The sequence below is a fragment of the Typopeltis vanoorti genome, chromosome 1 (assembly GCF_054136105.1).
Source record: "Typopeltis vanoorti isolate ZY-2024b chromosome 1, IOZ_Tvanoo_1.0, whole genome shotgun sequence".
NCBI classification, from domain to species: Eukaryota; Metazoa; Arthropoda; class Arachnida; order Uropygi; family Thelyphonidae; genus Typopeltis; species Typopeltis vanoorti.
In genome coordinates this window covers 14990295-15008496 of record NC_143549.1, presented here as the reverse complement: position 1 = coordinate 15008496, position 18202 = coordinate 14990295, and the positions used below count along the sequence as shown (strand labels likewise).

At 36.8% G+C, this 18202-nt stretch overlaps 1 protein-coding gene across 1 annotated transcript in view; it reads right to left on the bottom strand.

Moving 5' to 3' along the window:
• The window catches only part of LOC150109801 (lysophosphatidylcholine acyltransferase 1-like), a 424292-nt gene that overhangs the window by 186706 nt on the left and 219384 nt on the right, over positions 1-18202 (bottom strand). The window contains exon 8 of the mRNA XM_090396220.1: positions 13950-14032. Coding sequence (XP_090252346.1) covers positions 13950-14032 — 83 coding nt within the window. The remainder of the gene's footprint in view (positions 1-13949; positions 14033-18202) is intronic.

Genomic DNA, 18202 nt, shown 5'->3' with positions numbered 1-18202 from the left:
CCTTGAATTGAAAAAACCCCTTAGATTTTTTTCTCCTTTTTAATATCTGCTGTTTTTTTCCAAAAGCATGATAATGATCTTCAGGTATATATTGGATCTGCTATCTTGCATCTCTTGTTTTCTGGAACAATCTTCCTGTTTCCCCACAATTTCTCATAGTAACCTCTGCAATATCACTGATATTTTTAATATACATATCAGGTTGCTGTTTACTTCAAAAGATTCAAGTAAAGCCCATGCACTTTTTGATTCTATATCAAATGTTTTCTGAAAGTCAATGAAGCAGACATGAATATTTGCATTTTTACAGGGTGCTTTCTCCACTTAATCTTAACATTAATATTTGGTGTGCAGTAATTCTGGCTCATCTTCTGCATTTTCTTCCAGTAGTTTCTTTATTTTTCTGTTAACATCAAAAATACTTTTCACACTTGACTACTTAAAGAAATGGTACTGTAGTTTTTTGCAGTCTGTTTTGCTTCATTCACATGTTAGTAGGTTTTGTATATAATATTTAACAAAGGCACAAATGGTAATAAGAACAATCAGATATATGACATGAAAATTGTGTTGAGTGTTATACATGCTACTAACATCACATGATAAGCTGATATTCAAGTTGCAGCACATGGGTCTGGATGTCAGATTGGTCAACTGGATTCGGGATTCGCTGTCCGATAGGTATCAGAGAGTTGTGTATGGTGGAGCAATATTAAAGAGGCAGAAGGTAACAAGTGGGGTTCCACAGGGCTCAGTACTTGGCCCTATATTGTTTAACCTTTATATCAATGACATTGTCCGTGGATTGCAAGGGGATATTCGGTTGTTTGCAGATGATGTGAAGTTGGGAAGGGTTATTAGTAATAGCGCACATGTGGTAGCCCTGCAAGAGGATTTGAATAAACCAGATAGATGGGCAAATGAATGGGGATTTCAGTTTAATGCAGCAAAATGTAAGGTCTTAAGGTTTGGGACACATCGATGGGATGCTGCATACTCTATGGGAGGAGTTATACTGGAGGAAGTAGGAGAGACAAGAGATCTGGGTTTGATGATTGATAGAAACCTGAAATTAAGGGGATATATTGCAAAGGTAGTGAAGGTAACGCAGCGGATTGCTCCAATAATGATAAGGACACTGACCTGCAGAGATAAAATGGTTATCATTCTGTTGTATAAGACTCTGATCAGACCACACTTAGACTATTGTTCTCAGATCTGGTCCCCAGGATTTGAATGGAATAAATTAACTGTGGAAAGGGTATAAAGGCAGATAACAAAGATGGTGTTGGAATTGTATAATGTTAGTTATGAGGATCTGCTGAGGAAGTGTGGAATGCAGAGTTTGGTAGATAGAAGAAGGAGGGGTGATATGATTGAGACTTTTAAACTGTTGAGAGGTGGTTACAGGTTTCACACTGGGGAGTTCTTTCGCTTGGTTGAACAGCGGGAAGGAGTGATGACAAGAGGCCATCCCTGGAAGTTACAAAAGAAAACTGTGAGCAAGAGGGTGAGGAATGGTTTCTTTGCGTGGAGGGTGGTTGAGCCATGGAATGCATTGCGTGATGGAGTTGTGAGAGCAAGAATGGTCAATGCATTTAAGGAGTGGTATGATAGACTTTGTGTTTCCTAGGAGGGACGGAGGGACCTCCCTCGATGAGTCTTGATAAACTTGTGTTTCTTAGAAATGCCCTCCCACGACGAGTCTTTTGACTCCATGGAGGCTTGAATAATAATAATAATAATAATAATAATAATAATTGTTGGGAATGTAATATGTATGCATGTGGGTGAATATGATAGATGTGTTTGTTATGAGATTAAACAAAAGCAATGAGAGGATGAGGGGCTGCAGAAAGTGTGCCATATTAATGGACTGCAGTGATTTGAATGAAATTCATGAACAGGAAGTGAAGGATGCCAAATCAAAGGTGAAAAGGTAAAAATGATAGCCAGAAGAGTGAGCCTGAGAATATAGTGCAGAGAATGTAAGAATGAATACAGCATTGATTGAAAAAGGTAAGAATAAATGCAGAAGCATAGGTGATCCTGATTGACAGTGCAAGAGCTAGCACAAAAAATGGCAGAAAGCCTGACTATTATAGCAAGATTGATTGCTGAAATACAAAAATTGAAGAAGGAAATTATTAAGATAAGAAATGAGATGAAGCATATGAGAAATTAAATTAGACATATGGTAGATATGAGCTGGAGAGTAAGAAAGAATAAAATGAAAGATAATGGAGTAAAAGAAGTAGCAAATGATTCAAGAGTAGCACTAACTATATGCAGATTTTATTAGAAAAGGTGTGGCTGAAGAGAGGATGCACAAGGTCTGTCCAGGAGTAAGTATTAACAGGGTACTGCAAATATTTTTCAATCGGTTATACTATAAATTAAAGATGCAGAGAAATTGTATTCTTGGTTTCATCATTTATCCAAGTATAAGCAAACAAAGTTAAACAAAGAAAACAAAATTTATTTTGTTTATAGCATGTTGCATATATATATATTAATTTATAGTATAACCAAGTGAAAACAAATTTCAACATCTATCTCTAATCCAGAGCATTTTAGTAATAAAGTATGAACACCTTTTGAATACTTGTATATGGAAATATGACTTCTGCATTATTTTAACCTTGATCACTTCTGGATCCTAAAGTTTTAAACCGGTCTGAGTAGTGACTCTTCTCATAATGCATAGATTATATATGTCCATACGGATATGTGTTGCATTATGAAATAATAACAAAAGTGATGTGAAGTCATTAGCTTCTATATACAAGTAGCCGAGTTGTGAAGTTCCATCACGCGCAAAATCTACCCTTACACTTGGATAAAGGATGAAACTAAGAATATAATTTCTTGGCATCTTTAATTTATATTAACAAAGTAATTCAGCCAATGGATATGAAAAGTAAAGTGTGAAGGAGTCAGTGGTTGTAATTATTATTATCATTACCCAAGATCCCATGGAGTCAAAGACTCATCTAGGAGGTCCTTTTATCATATACACAGCTCATCACGTGCTTTAAAGACACTCTGCAAATTCTCTGCAAAAACCACACTCTCAGGTAAGGCATTCCAATCATTCACAACCCTGCATGAAAAAAAACCCTGCTTCTCACTCCCCTACTCACACCCTCTTTATACAGTTTCCATGGATGACTTCTGATGAATGATTTGGTTGGGAATATGAAGCCAAATATTAGGAGATGACTAAAGAGAAATTGGAAGACAACAGTGTGGTAGAAAGAGAAGTTTGTGTGTAATCAGGTATGTCAATCATGAGCTTGAAGTGCAAAGTAAAGATCTTGAAATGAATGTTAGCAGAAATGTGTGAAGAAAAACGAGTGCAATTTGTGATTGTGTGGGATGAGTTAGAAGGACAAATGGAATCCATAAGAGTGATAGATTGCATCTGAATGGTTTCGGAGTGAGTAATATGAAACAACTGCTGCTGTTGCTGCAGGAAGGAAGTGCAATCAGTGATGCAAAAAGGTATCAGTGAAAGTAAGAGATCATGTAAATCATGAGCAGAAGGATGGACTAAGTGGCACAGTGTAAATAGAGATGAAAATGTGATAACAGGAATGTAAGTAGAGCAGGGAAACATAGTGCACTGGGGAAGTCAGGGAGACAATGTATGGAGAGTGAATTCTGAAAGCAGTAATGAATGCATGCAAAGGGATGGTAAGCAGAGTAAAGGAACAGCCTGGAATGCATAGGAAGGAAGTTGAGTTGAGATGGTCTATTATTATTATTATTATTATTATTATTATTATTATTATTATTATTATTATTATTATTATTATTATTATCCTATGATCCCCAATAAAGTCAAAAGCTCATCAAGGAGGTCCCTTTGTAATAAGCACAATTCATCATACTAGACCTTAAACATGTTCAAATTCTCTCCAGACACCACACTTTCAGGAAAGGCATACCAGTCATTCACAACTGTGGATGCAGAAAACCTGTTTCTCACTCCCTTGTTCAAATCCTCCTTACACAGCTTCCAGGCATGATCTCTTGTTCTTCCTGTCTCCCACAATATCAGAAAACCTCTTTAACATTAATCCTATAACAACCCCCTTACCAACTTGTATGTCTCTATCATATCACCCCTCTTCCTCCTATTCACTAAACTCTGTAAATTGTATCCTATCAACCTTTTCTCATATTCAACATTCCTATCTGAATTATTTTAGTCAGTTGCCTCTATACCCTTTCCAACATCTCTTCATCCTTTTGAACACCAGGTGACCAAATCTGTACACAGAAGTCCATGTGTGGCCAAATCAAAGCCTTATACAATGGAACAAGAATCTCATTACTTCTATGAGTCGGTATTCACTGAGGACAACACAGCAAATAGAATTCGCTGTGTTGTCCTCACAATTTTGGCAATTTATCCTCCAAATTTTAAATCTATCTGCCATCAAACCAAGATCTCTTATTTCCTCCACCTCAACAATATATTTCCGCGAAGCGTAAATTCTGCATCCCATCTTTGTTTCCAAATTTTAAAACCTTACATTTTACAACATTGAACTAACATCCCCATTTCCGTGCCCAATCACTCAATTTATTCAAGTCTTCTTGCAAGGCCACAACATCTTCACTACTCTCTATGGTTCATCCCAACTTTGCATCATTTGCAAATAACTGAATATCTCCATCCAAATCTTCACCAATCTCATTAATATATAAGTTAAACAGTAATGGCCCTAAAACAGATCCCTGAGGCACTCCACTAGTGACTTTCCTTTTCCTGGATATTGCACCCCCATACACAACTTGTTGATACCTATCAGATAGCCAGTCTCCAATCCAATGCACTAACCTAATATCCAACCCCATCTGCTCTAGTTTGACTGTCAACTTATCATGACGTACTCTATCAAAAGCCTTTGTGAAATCCAAGTATATTACTGTGTATCCTTCTCCTCTGTCCAAGGAAGCAGTCACTTTATTGTAATAAGTAAGTAGATTACTTACTTATTACAACAAATCCATGCTGTCCATTGTTGCCAACCCAACTCTGGATCCTAGTTCTCACCAGTTTCTCCAACACCTTAACCGCAACACCTGACAGACAGACAGATAGGCCTATAATTTGATGCTTGAGTTCTGTCATGTCCCTTACGAAGCGGCACAATTTGCCTTCCTTCCACTCCTTTGGAACTTGACCCAATGCAAGACTCATATTATAACACATAGACACTTTTACACAAGAATACTATAGTTTAATTTGCCAAATATTTCAGTCTGAAAATAACAGATTATCTTAAGTGACTACATAGGAACAGTTTTTTAAAAGGTGGAATATCAATAATTTATTTTTATTTATTCATATGGAGTTTTCTCCCTTTTTCTCCCCTGTCCCTATTGGGGCGAGTTGAGTCCCCTCATGGGGGGGGTTAAGTATTTATGGCTGTAGATCTGTGTGTGTTCACGGGGCCACTTTGCCTGCTTGCGGGATGAAAAACGCCAGATAAATTGTCGGAAAAAACCCTACTGCCTGTGCCCAAGACCGGCTAACTTGGCTATGGCTGAGGAAGATCCTCAAATTCCTCACGTCTTCGATGGGAATTAAACCTTGGACACTCCTTCCCCAGTCATATGGTTGCAAAACGCACAGCCACTAGGCTAACTGCGTGGACAATACCAACAATTGATCATTCAAAGGTAGAACGAGCCACGTGATGTTATATCGCTAAGCATTAAAGAGAGGAAAACATTTTTTATTAATGATTAAATTAAAGATATTAATTCAAATTCATATAATAATCTTAATTTATAAATAACATTAGACTAATGTAAGAATTAAAAGTCTTTAAAAAAAATTATATATATATCAATGCGTTATCCTGATTAACCTTTCTCATATTTTTGATAAAGATATACAGTCATTTCAATTCAAGTTAGGGTGTTGAAGTAAGGCTTCAGCACTTTCTTTAAATAGACATTCAAATTTATAGCGACACCTGTGTAGGAGGCGAGTCTTGGACCAGAGGATGATGTGGCTTGTCTCTATTCAGGTCTTGCTATAAATTTGTGTGTGTGTGTGTGTCTTTTGATATATAGCCAGCAAATATAAGAACAATTATTGTTCAAATTAAGGTGCAAAAAAACTAAACAAAAACCATTTTTATGAATCAATTCTTTCCAAATGACCTAGAGATCCTACACCAATCTACCTCCTATGTAAACCTGGAAACAACCTTGAACACAGACTGAACATCCCGAAAGAGTACTTCAAGCAGTGGTACCGGATGCCAAATCCAACAAAAACTGTGTCCACAGTATTCCACCTGAACAATGCAGAGGCAAATCGATACCTCAACCTCTCTTTCTGTGGCAAAATGGTAGAACATGAGCCTCAACCGAAATACCTTGGAATGAGATGGACAGAAGCCTAACCTATAAAAGGCACATCACCAACCTGTCCAATAAAATTAAAACACGAAATAATATCATTTCAAGGCTTGCTGGAAGAACCAGGGGTTGTGCTGGTGCAGAAGTCCTAAGGTCAACTGCACTAGCTCTCGCTTTCTCTGCAGCAGAATACTCTGCCCCTGCCTGGGAAAGAAGTATACACACTAACATTATAGACACCCAGCTAAACTCTATCATGCACACAATTAGTGGTACACTGAAAAACATCCCTCTCCCCTAGCTGCCTGTCCTATCTAACATTGCTTCATCAAATATAAAGAGAAGATATTCAATTAAAGAATTTAATAGCATAATGAGCAACCCACTCCTGCAACTGCACAGCACTCTCATAAATTCACCTAATCTTCATCTAAAATCAAGAAACCCTTTCTGGTCTATGGACAAACTCTCTTCAGCTGCCTTACCATCAACACCTGACATGTGAAGAGAACACTGGTCCAACAATCTTCCAACAAATGGCTTCCTGGTTGAAGATACCTGTGCTCTGCAGCCTCGTTTTGCTCTTCTTAGAAAGATTTAATCATTGATCAATAGGATCAGAACTAACATGGAAGATGTGGCTATCTACTATACAAATGAAACCTGTCAGACTACCATTATTGTGACTGTTTTCCTGTGGCACAGATAATAACTCATATTGTGAATGACTTCCCAAGGCAACAGTTTCATGGTGATGACCTCCAGTACATCCACTAGGTGATGGATGTCCTGCATTGGCTTTCTGGACTGGACATTGACCTGTAGCTGCTTTTTATTCATTTTAAAATAAGAATAAATAAATAAAGGGGGGATATTTGGTTGTTTGTAGATCATGTAGGAAGGGTTATTAGTAATAGCACAGAAATAACACAGTTTCGGATACATATGGGAGGCTGCATACTCTGTTGAAGGAGATGTATTGGAGGAAGTAGGGGAGACAAGAGATCTGGGATGATGATTGATAGAAACCTGAAATTCAGGGAACATATTGCAAAGGTGGTGAAGGTAACCCAGAGGATTGTTGTAATACTGAGAAGGATGCTGAACTGCAGAGATAAAAGAGTTGTCATACCATTGCATAAAGCCCTGATTCGACCACACTTGGACTACTGTTCTTAAATTTGGTCCTCAGGATATGAAGGGGATAAATTAACTGTACAGAGGTGGATAACAAACATGGTTTCAGGACTATTCAATGTTAGTTATGAGGATCGGCTAAAGGAATGTGGACTGTAGAGATTATTATTATTATTATTATTATTATTATTCAGGCCTCCATGGAGTCAAAAGACTCATCATGGAAGGTCCTTCCTAAGAACATAAAGTCTGTCAAGACTCATCGAGGGGAGATCCCCCCTAAGAAACACAAAGTCTATCATACCACTCCTTAAACTCATTGACCGTTTTTGCTCTCACCACTCCATCAGGCAATGCATTCCATGGTTCAACCACCCTTCATGCAAAGAACCCACTCCTCACCCTCTTGCTCACAGTTTGCTTTTGTAACTTCCAGAGATGGCCTCTTGTCATCACTCCTTCCCACTGTTCAACCAAGTGAAAGAACTCCCCAGTATCAACCCTGTAACCACCTCTCAACAGTTTTGGTAGATAAAAGGAGAGGTGATATGATTGAGAACTTTAAAGTGTTGAGAGGTAGTTACAGGATTGACATTGGGGAGTTCTTTCACTTGGGGTAATAGGGGTATGGAGCAATTACATAGGACCACCCCTGGAAATTATGAAAGAAAGCTGTGAACGAGAGGGTAAGGAATGGTTTCTTTGCATGAAGGGTGGTTGAACAGTGGAATGCATTGCCTTGTAGAGTGGTGATAGCCAAATGGTCAATGAGTTCAAGGAATGGAATGATAGACTTTGTGTTTTCTAGGAAGGACCACCCACAATGAGTCTTGTGACTCCATGGAGGCCTGAATAATAATAATAATTGTAACAAATTGGATACTTGTAGAAAGATAATGATAGCATCGATCATGATCTCTCTCTCTATAAGTTTCCATTACAATTATTCCATATCTTTTGACTTATGATATCTTTACTTTCTTCTGTGGTTTCTTTGTTCAGGTATGTGAAGATTTTATATGTCAATGATATTGTGTTTTTTTTAACTCTATTTTTTGCATAGTAATTCCAATAAGTTTTGGTTCTAATTTTCTCATTGCATTCTCTCTTTAATAAATAGTTCACTTCTAAATGTATCAAAGGATAACCATTTTCTGTAAGTGTTGTTTATTTCTTAACGGTATATATTAGAACACAGAAAAATAGGTAAATATTAATTTATTAACTTATTGCTGATATTTCGCTGGTGATATAACCAGCATCTTCATAGCACAAAACACAGTTTGTCACAATACACGAGACTATAACAACATGGTGTAATCAACGGACTAGTTAAACAAAATTGTAGCAGCAACACAAAGACTAGAGTCCTGATTTTGGCGCCCTCTATCTGTAAAAAAAAATTGCAGCTATCACATAAGACATACGACCTGCGGACAACAATAGCCAACAACATACGTTTACATGTGGCCAACATCCTAATCAAATCTAAGCCTCCCAAAAATAATATTCCACATAAGGAAATCATTGCTGTAAAAGGGCGACAGAATAATAGCCAGATTATCATAACAAAAGCAGACAAAGGGAATGCAACCGTGGTGATGGACACAACAGAATATGAACACAAAATGCACACACTATTACAAGATCAGTCAACATACAAAATTATAGATTGCAATCCCACCAACACACAAAAGAATAATGCACGTAAATTATTGGAAAAAGTCACTTCCTGGCCCAAAGACACAGTAAACAAACTCAAGCCCTTCCATGTTAAAACACCTAGGATTTATGGAGCACCAAAAATTCACAAACAAGGTACACCGTTATGCCCAATTGTGGACAGTATAAATAGTCCTACATACAAACTGGCTAGACATTTAGCTAAGCTACTAGCCACTCTCACAAACAATTCTCCCTCCTATGTCAAAAATTCAGCCCACCTAAAAAGCATCTTACAACACCATACATAGTAAGCTTTGATATCACCTCACTATTCACAAATGTACCACTAATAGAAACCCTCAATCTATTGAAGTCACACTTCTCCCCTGATATATTTGAACTATTCAAATTCACAATACATGCAGGATATTTCACATGAAAAAGAAAAATATACAAACAAATAAATGGGACCGCCATGGGCTCCCCCCTTCCCCCCAGCCAACTTTTACATAGAACACCTGGAAAAACTAGCAATCAATAGAGCCACTCTCACACCATCACTTTGGCTATGCTATAGTGACGATGTGCTTGCTATTTGGCCACATGGCCTAGAGACATTGGAAACATTCTTAGCGCATTTAAATAGCCAACATCCAAAAATCCACTTTACAATGGAACTGGAAGCTAATAACTATCTGCCCTTCCTGGATACACTTATCACACGTCTTCCAGATGGTTCCTTATCATTTTCAGTTTTTAGAAAACCCACAGGGAGATATTTACACAAACAATCACACCATCACCCTTCTCAACAATATGGCATTTTAAAAATGCTAACCCACAGAGCGAGAGCAATCTGTTCAAATGACAATGCTCTTGCTGCCGAACTGGCCCACTTATGCCACACCTTCTTGGCCAATGGCTATAATCCCCATAAGATAAACAAAATACTAAACGCCCCTAAGAAATCCCTCCCAATATCCACCACAGAGAACTACAACAAAATAGTCACCATCCCATACAGATTGCAAGAATTCTTAATAAACATGAACTACGCACCACATTCAGACCGTGTGGCAAATTAGCAACCCTTATCCACTCAGCCAAGGACAGCATTCCTCTCTATCACATCCAGGAGTCTACGAAGTACACTGCTCATGTAATCAAGCCTACTACGGTCAAACAGGAAGAACTGTGAACATCCACATCAGCGAACGCAAAAGATATGTCCGGCATTATCACTATGGCAAGTCGGGCCTAGCACACCATGCTCTGGATACCCCTGCACACAGGATCAACTGGAAGAACACAGAAGTACTGCACAGAAGCTCTTACAAGTCAGAGAGATTGTTGTTAGAGGCAACAGAAGCCCTGAAACACACTCCAAATCTCAACAAATATGGCTGTATAGATTTGCCTAAAATCTGGGAGACAGTCATCTTAAGCAAAAACTAGTACTGGTTTTTTTCTCTGTTTAGGACTCTAGTCTTATGTGATAGCTGCAATTTTTTTTTTTTTCAGATAGAGGGGGCCAAAATCAGGACTCTAGTCTTTGTGTTGCTGCTACAATTTTGTTTAACTAGTCCGTTGATTACACCATGTTGTTATAGTCTCGCGTATTGTGACTAACTGTGTTTTGTGCTGTGAAGATGCTGGTTATATCACCAGCGAAATATCAGCAATAAGTTAATAAATTAATTATTTACTTATTTTTCTGTGTTCTAATATACACTGTTAAGAAATAAACAACATGTACGACGAACACATAAGTCTGTCTACTCATTTTCTGTAAGCTTTAAGCTTCATTTTTCTCTCTTATTATTTTTTTATATGTTCAAAATTTCTGATGAACCATCCCCCTTTGTTGTGCAATTTGTTTTCCCTAGGTTGTCACTGGCTGCTTTCTTTATTATGTTGCATATAATCCTCAACTCTTTATTTCATTTACCTATATATCTAGTACATTCTCTTGTGATGTTTTTGGTACAGTTCTCTAATATTCACTCCCTATCATAATCTGATTGTAATTCCATAGATATAATTATTCTTAAGTGAAAATTCTACTTCCCAGGTGAGGGCCACATATTCACTCTTAACGACTGTAGACAGTGCCAGATTCTTTGATACTCATCTGACCCAACATCCTGAAACTCTCGGTCCTCTATATTACATGCTGCTGGTAATTATCTCTTAGCAATTGTATAAATTCAATTTCCTCCATGACATTTCTGCCTACAAGTGTATATAGCTCTGAAGCTTCCATAATAATTACTTACAACTCTGCACTCAATGTGCTTAATTTACCAATGCATGTTATCCCATATTTAGACAGACACTGCAAAGTGTCTGTCTATTCACTCATAACATGTCACTAGTTTATTATCCATCCCTATCTGTTCCACTTTGTAAATGGAACACATAGGGAACAGATCCACAGTAGATACAATGTCTAAGTATATTCCAAGGGTGAGAAGGTTAAATAAGGTAGGTGTGAGATGGATGAATAAAGAGATTAAGCATGCGATACAGAGAAAGAGGACATTGTGGAGGCAGCATAAGAGAAGTGGAAAAAACCAATTCCATGAGATCTACAAACACCAGGAAAGGATGGTGACTTGGTTTGTGAGAGTAGCTAAAGAGAGGTATGAACAGCAGTAAGCTAATGAAGCCAAAAAGAATCCTAAGGAGTTCTTTCGATATGTAGCCTGCAAAAGAAAGAATGATTATGGTAGGATGATATTGATAGGAGAAAATGGTATAAAGACAGCTGTTGCAGAATATGTGATGGAGATACGTAATGAGCAATTCATAAAGGTCTTTCAATCTTGTGAATGTGACTTCATGGAGGGATTGAGAGCAGTTGATGATGGGGAGGAGAGACTGACTGCAGGTGAGCAAGAGGTATAAGAGGAGTTGACTAAACTAAATGTTAATATGACTGTGGGACTTGATAATATATCACCACATATTCTGAAGGAATGTGCCAGGGAGTTGACACCTGCCTTGACATATTTTTTTAATATGAGTCTTGCACTCGGTCAAGTTCCTAAGGAGTGAAAGGAGGGCAAGATTGTGCCACTTCATAAAGGAGGTGACCGAACTCAAGCATCAAACTATAGGCCTATCTGCATGTCAGGTGTTGTAGTTAAGTTGTTGGAGAAGCTTGTGAGAACTAGGATCCAGAGTTAGGTTCACAACAATGGTATTATCTTTGCTGAACAGCATGGATTTGCTAAAAGGAGGTATTGTTTTACTAATCTACTTACTTATTACAATAAAGTGATTGCTTCCTTGGACAGAAGAGAAGGATACACAGTACTATACTTATATTTTGCAAAGGCTTTTGATAGAGTACCTCATGATAAATTGACAAACTAGAGCAGATGGGGTTGGATATTACATTAGTGCATTGGACTGGAGACTGGCTATCTGATAGGTATCAACAAGTTGTGTATGGAGGAGCGATATCCAGGAAAAGGAAATTTACTAGTGGAGTGCCTCAGGGGTCTGTTTTAGGTCCATTACTGTTTAACTTTTATATTAAAGATATAGGTGAAGATTTGGATGGAGATATTGAGTTGTTTGCAGATAATGCAAAGTTGGGACGAACCATGAAGAGTAGTGAAGATGTTGTGGCCTTACAAGAAGACTTGAATAGATTGAGTGATTGGGCACAGAAATGGAGATGTGAGTTCAATGTTGCAAAATGTAAGATTTTAAAATTTGAAAAACAAAGATGGGATGCTGAATTTATGTTTGGTGAGGATATACTGTTGGAGGTGGAAGAAATAAGAGATCTGGGGATAATAGTGGATAAGGATCTAAAATTTAGGGGACACATAGCCAAAATTGTGAAGACAACACAAAGGCTTCTGGGAATGATGCGGAAGACATTGATGTGTAGAAGTAGGGAGGTTTTTGTTCCATTGTATAAGGCTTTGATTAGGCCACACATGGACTATTGTGCCCAGATTTGGTCACTGGGTTTTCAGAAGGATGATGAGATGTTGGAAAGGGTCTAAATGCAATTGACTAAGGTAGTTTCTGACCTCTGGAATGTCAAGTATGAGAAAAGATTGAGAAGATGCAACTTGCAGAGTCTGGTGGACAGGAGGAAGAGGGGAGATATGATAGAGACCTTTCGTTCAGAGTTGTGAATGATTGGAATGCCTTGCATGAGAGTCTAGTGTCTGCAAGAAGTTTGAATGTGTTCAAGGCATGGCATGATGAGTTGTGTGTGTGAAAAAAGGTCCTCCCAGATGAGTTTCTGACTCCATGAGGTCTTGTGGTAATAATAATAATAATAATAATAATAATAATAATAATATCAATCAGTAATTTTAATTACTGACTCTTTAACTATTGAATTGATCTTCAGATGGCACAGCTGGCATGTTAAAAGCCATGTGATATACACATAGAATATAAGTGAAAATAGTTGAGACACAATGTCTAATTTTTTTGTTTATTCAGTGAACCAACATAAATTTCAAATCAGCAGTTCAAGAAATCCTCGCAAATATGAACTATCAGCTCATGCAAAGTGAAAACTGGCTCCAGCATATCCCTGTGCATGTATGCATGTAAGCACGAATGCACACACACACACACAAATGGTAAAATAAGGACTTTCTGTTGAAAAAAAAAATTCCTTTTCACATATCACACAGCTTACACAAAAGAGATGAGGATAATATGAAAAAACTAAAAAATTTATAAGTCATTTTTAAAACCCAATTTACTGTTTATAAATTAAGACCTACCTTGCCATGAGTACTCTAATATTTTTAGCAAATAGTTTTGGATGTTCTTTTTCGGCATAACTCGGATTATAAACAGGAAGATACTGAAAGAAAAACATAGCAGTTTTTTGCAAAATAGATAGCATCCAACAGTTAATGAAAATTAAACATTACTATAATATAAAATATATCACAAAGCTAGCACCATCTGGCATTAATGTATGTAATTAGAGAAAAGTTACTTTATTATTATTATTATTATTATTCAGGCCTCCATGGAGTCAAAAGACTCCATGGAGGGTGGTTGAACGGTGGAATGCATTGCTTGATGGAGTGGTGAGAGCGAGAACTGTCAATGAGTTTAAGGAGTTGTATGATAGACTTTGTGTTCCTTAAGGGGGACCTCCCCTCGATTAATCTTGACAGACTTTATGTTCTTAGGAAGGACCTCCCACGATGAGTCTTTCGACTCCATGGAGGCCTGAATAATAATAATAAAATAATAATAATAATAAAAATGCAAACCTGCCACAAATACCATATTCTACAATTTTTTTTTCAGATTTATCACTAATCTTCTAACAGCCATTTCCCTCCTGATATCTTTGAAGTATTCAAATTACTATGTATTCAGGTTACTTTAAATGGGGAGGAAAAATCTATAAACACATGAATGGTATTGCTATGAGTTCTCCATAGTCACAACTGTTGTACTAAATACAAAGTCTGATTATGAAATGAAACTGGCTCTGCAAGCTAAAGACAACCCACAAGAATTGTATCGATATACTGCAAATAAAAGATGGCATAAGAGTTGGAGATGCAGAAGAGGTTGTTCAACTAATGAGTTCCCATTTCATTAAACGTTATCAACCTGGTGTACGCAACATTGAGCTCACTGCTACCTCTGTAGGTAGCAGTGAGCTCAATGTTCAGTGAGCTAAACCATACTTTAGCAGTAAGGTAGCTCACGGCTACCTCACTGCTAAAGTATGGATTGCCAGTCCTGACTTGCCATTATCATGATAAGAAATGTATTTTTTATGTTCTTCCAGGTGGATGTTAACAGATCTTCTTGTCTGCCCATACTAGACTAAGTCACAGTAACAGTGAACTTCATACATCTCAGGGTGTGGTAGAGGGTGAAGTTAATCTTTAGGCAAGCAGATCAGAGTTGCTAATTTTACATGAGGTTTGAATATGGTGCAAAGGCCATGTTTCTTCAGTACTTTGGCTATCTTTTCTAATGTACCTCTGACATAGGGAATTATTATTATTAGTAGTATTAGTAGTAGTGTTGGATTCTGAATGAAGAGAGATTTAAATTATTAATACTCTCTTCAGAATCCAACATAATCCACCATGGCAAAGGCTACATTTGTAAATATTATTTAATGTAAATCACTTATTTATAAATTAATATTCATATAACTACTATAAGTTGATTTAATATTTAATTATTTAATCAAGTATGTGTACTAATAAAGAAAAATCTCTGTATTAAAATATTATTAAGTTATTTTATTTATTGCTATGTTAATATTATAGGAGTTTGTATTTAATATTTAACTGCGTATTAATTGAAATGTAAATATTCCTTATTTGTTCCTGTTTGTAGAGGTATAACGTTATGCAATGCCTCAATTTTATTATATTTTGTTTTGTTGTCATGGAAACATATGTTAGATAGCTTGCACGAGTTTGTAATAGAGTGTGAGGGAGAATGTTGAAAATTTACTGGAAAGGATTTTAGTTAAAGAGAGCACGAGAACAATTTAGGCGGGAAGAAGGGATATATAAGCTAGGAATGCTGAAAAAAGAGAGGATATTCTAATTCGGTATTCAGAGGAAGGAAAGAAAAAAGGAGATTGATTCAGGGAATCAGAGTACGATATTAGCGAGTGGGCGAGTCACTCAAGTAGCTAATTAAAGTCTGTTAGTCGCGGAGCGGGTTAGCTAGTGAGTTGCAGAATAACAAATAAGCAACGGAAGATAGCTAAGCGACTACTGAATGACTAGCTGTACTTTAGTTGAGATTTAATTTCAGGGCCGACTTTTCAAGGACATACGGAAACTTGAAGCATAGCATGGAGTAACTAGAGAATAATTAAAGGCAACAAGGTTGAGTTTAACGATAGCTGTGTTAAGAATTATAGTGCCTAAAAGATTAATTGAATGCCGGAATAGGCAACTGTGCATGAAAACTTCAAGTTAAGGAATTATTGTGTGTCACCTTAGTTCATGAGTGATTAGTAGAATACTGAATTGGTCAAGTAATGTCTAAGATAGAACAAGCGTTTTACTTCATGCAAGAACATTTAACCATGTGAATTGTGACCGTTAATTAATTCAGTTATTACTAGGAAGATTTGTTTTAATGAGTGCCATTAATTCTTGAAAGTGTATAAAGTTATAAAAAGTGTTTGAATATAAGTAGATGAAGAAGGAAGATTACCGGTAAGAATATTCCAACCATTGATATTCCTATGCATAGATATGTGTGTTTTCTTCCTAAAATATCCCTATATTAACAGTAACATTTTTGCGGAGATTAGCTGAAGTGTGGATTTAAAAATGTATACTTGTGAAAAAGTGTTGCCGCCATTATATTGTATTTGAAAATTAAGTAACTGTGAGATATTTGTGTAAGTGGTTATCAAGGAACTTTATGACTTTGAGCTTTACCAAGTGTTTAATGAAATTTTGTGAAGGCTGTGTTTCAGACAACAGATTTACCATTGCTTAAAATTATGACTGTATTATCAGAAGAGCTAAAATGTTTATAATATCTCATTTAATGATTTGAACTTAAGTGTATAATTTGTGATCCTAAATTAAATGTTTGTTTTTGTTAATCTAAAGTTGTATTTTGCCTGAATCTCTTTTACTACATCATCCATAAAAATATTGAACCAAAGCGGGAGAAATATGTAAGTTAAATAAACTCGGCCTGTAAACATAATAACAACATATAAAGGAGAAATAGTTGAGAGTTGGTTTTTCTTCAATTCTTGAACTAATTCAGATATAGAGTGGCACAGTCTATAAATATAAATTTTCTCTATATTTGGATTAGAAATCAACTAGCAACCTATCAATTGTTTAAGAATATCGTAATAACTAAATATCGGATCCAAAGTATAGGTTAAGACGAAGTAGGATCCAACAGTAGTAGTATTAAGAGAGACCTCCAAGTATGAGTCAGGGACTCATCAAGGGAGGCCACATACTACACGCACCATTTTGAATGAATTCAAGAATAAGTATGCTTGAATGAATTCAAGCATACTTATTCTTGAATTCATTCAAAATGCTTGCACTCACAACATCCAATGGCAATCCATTCCAATCACACACCACCCTCTGAGAGAAAAATCTAGTTCTCACACCTTCTTAGCAGCATTCATTCTCCGCTTCCAAGGAAGCTGAGAAGCTGAGAAGCTTGCCCTTTCCCCACCCTCCATAAATTGAAAAATTCCATCAGTTGAAATCCTGGATGACCCTTTTTTGATATGATTGAGACTTATAATCTTCTTTTAGAAGATTATAAGTCTCAATCATATCACCCCCCTCTTTCTCCTGTTTGCTAGTGTCTACAGTCTACAAATTCTCAATCTGTCTTCATAATCAGTATTCTACGATTCAGATATCATTTTTAAAACTCTTCTTTGGATTCTCTCCAATATATCAGAATCACAATGGAAACCAGGAGACCAGACCTGCACACAATATTCCAAGTGAGGTCTTATCAAGACCTTCTAAAGAGGCAAAAGAACATGCTTATCTTTTCATGTGAACATTCATTTCAGCATTGCTATTATCTTTTGTGTTGTATTTGCAATGTTTGCTACATGTCCCCTGAATTTCAACTTCCTATGTACTAACACTCCAAGATCCCTTGCCTCATCAGTTTCTTCTAGCATAATCCCACCAATATAATACGATATTGGATATCTAATCATGCTGAAGTGAATGACTTTATATTTACTGACATCCATTTTCCCCTGCCCACAATTCCAGCATATTCAAATCATTCTGCAAGTACTGCATATCAGCAGCATTCCTGATTACCCCTACCTATCTTTGCATCACCAGCAAATAGCTGTATGTCTCTTGTCGAATTGCTCCCAACATCAGTAATGTACAGATTAAATAACAGTGGACCAAGCACTGATCCTTGTGGTACACCACTTGTTACCTTAAACCTTGCAGACTCAGATCCCCTGTATACCACTTTCTGATATCTGTAAGTCAGCCATCCTCTTATCCATGGT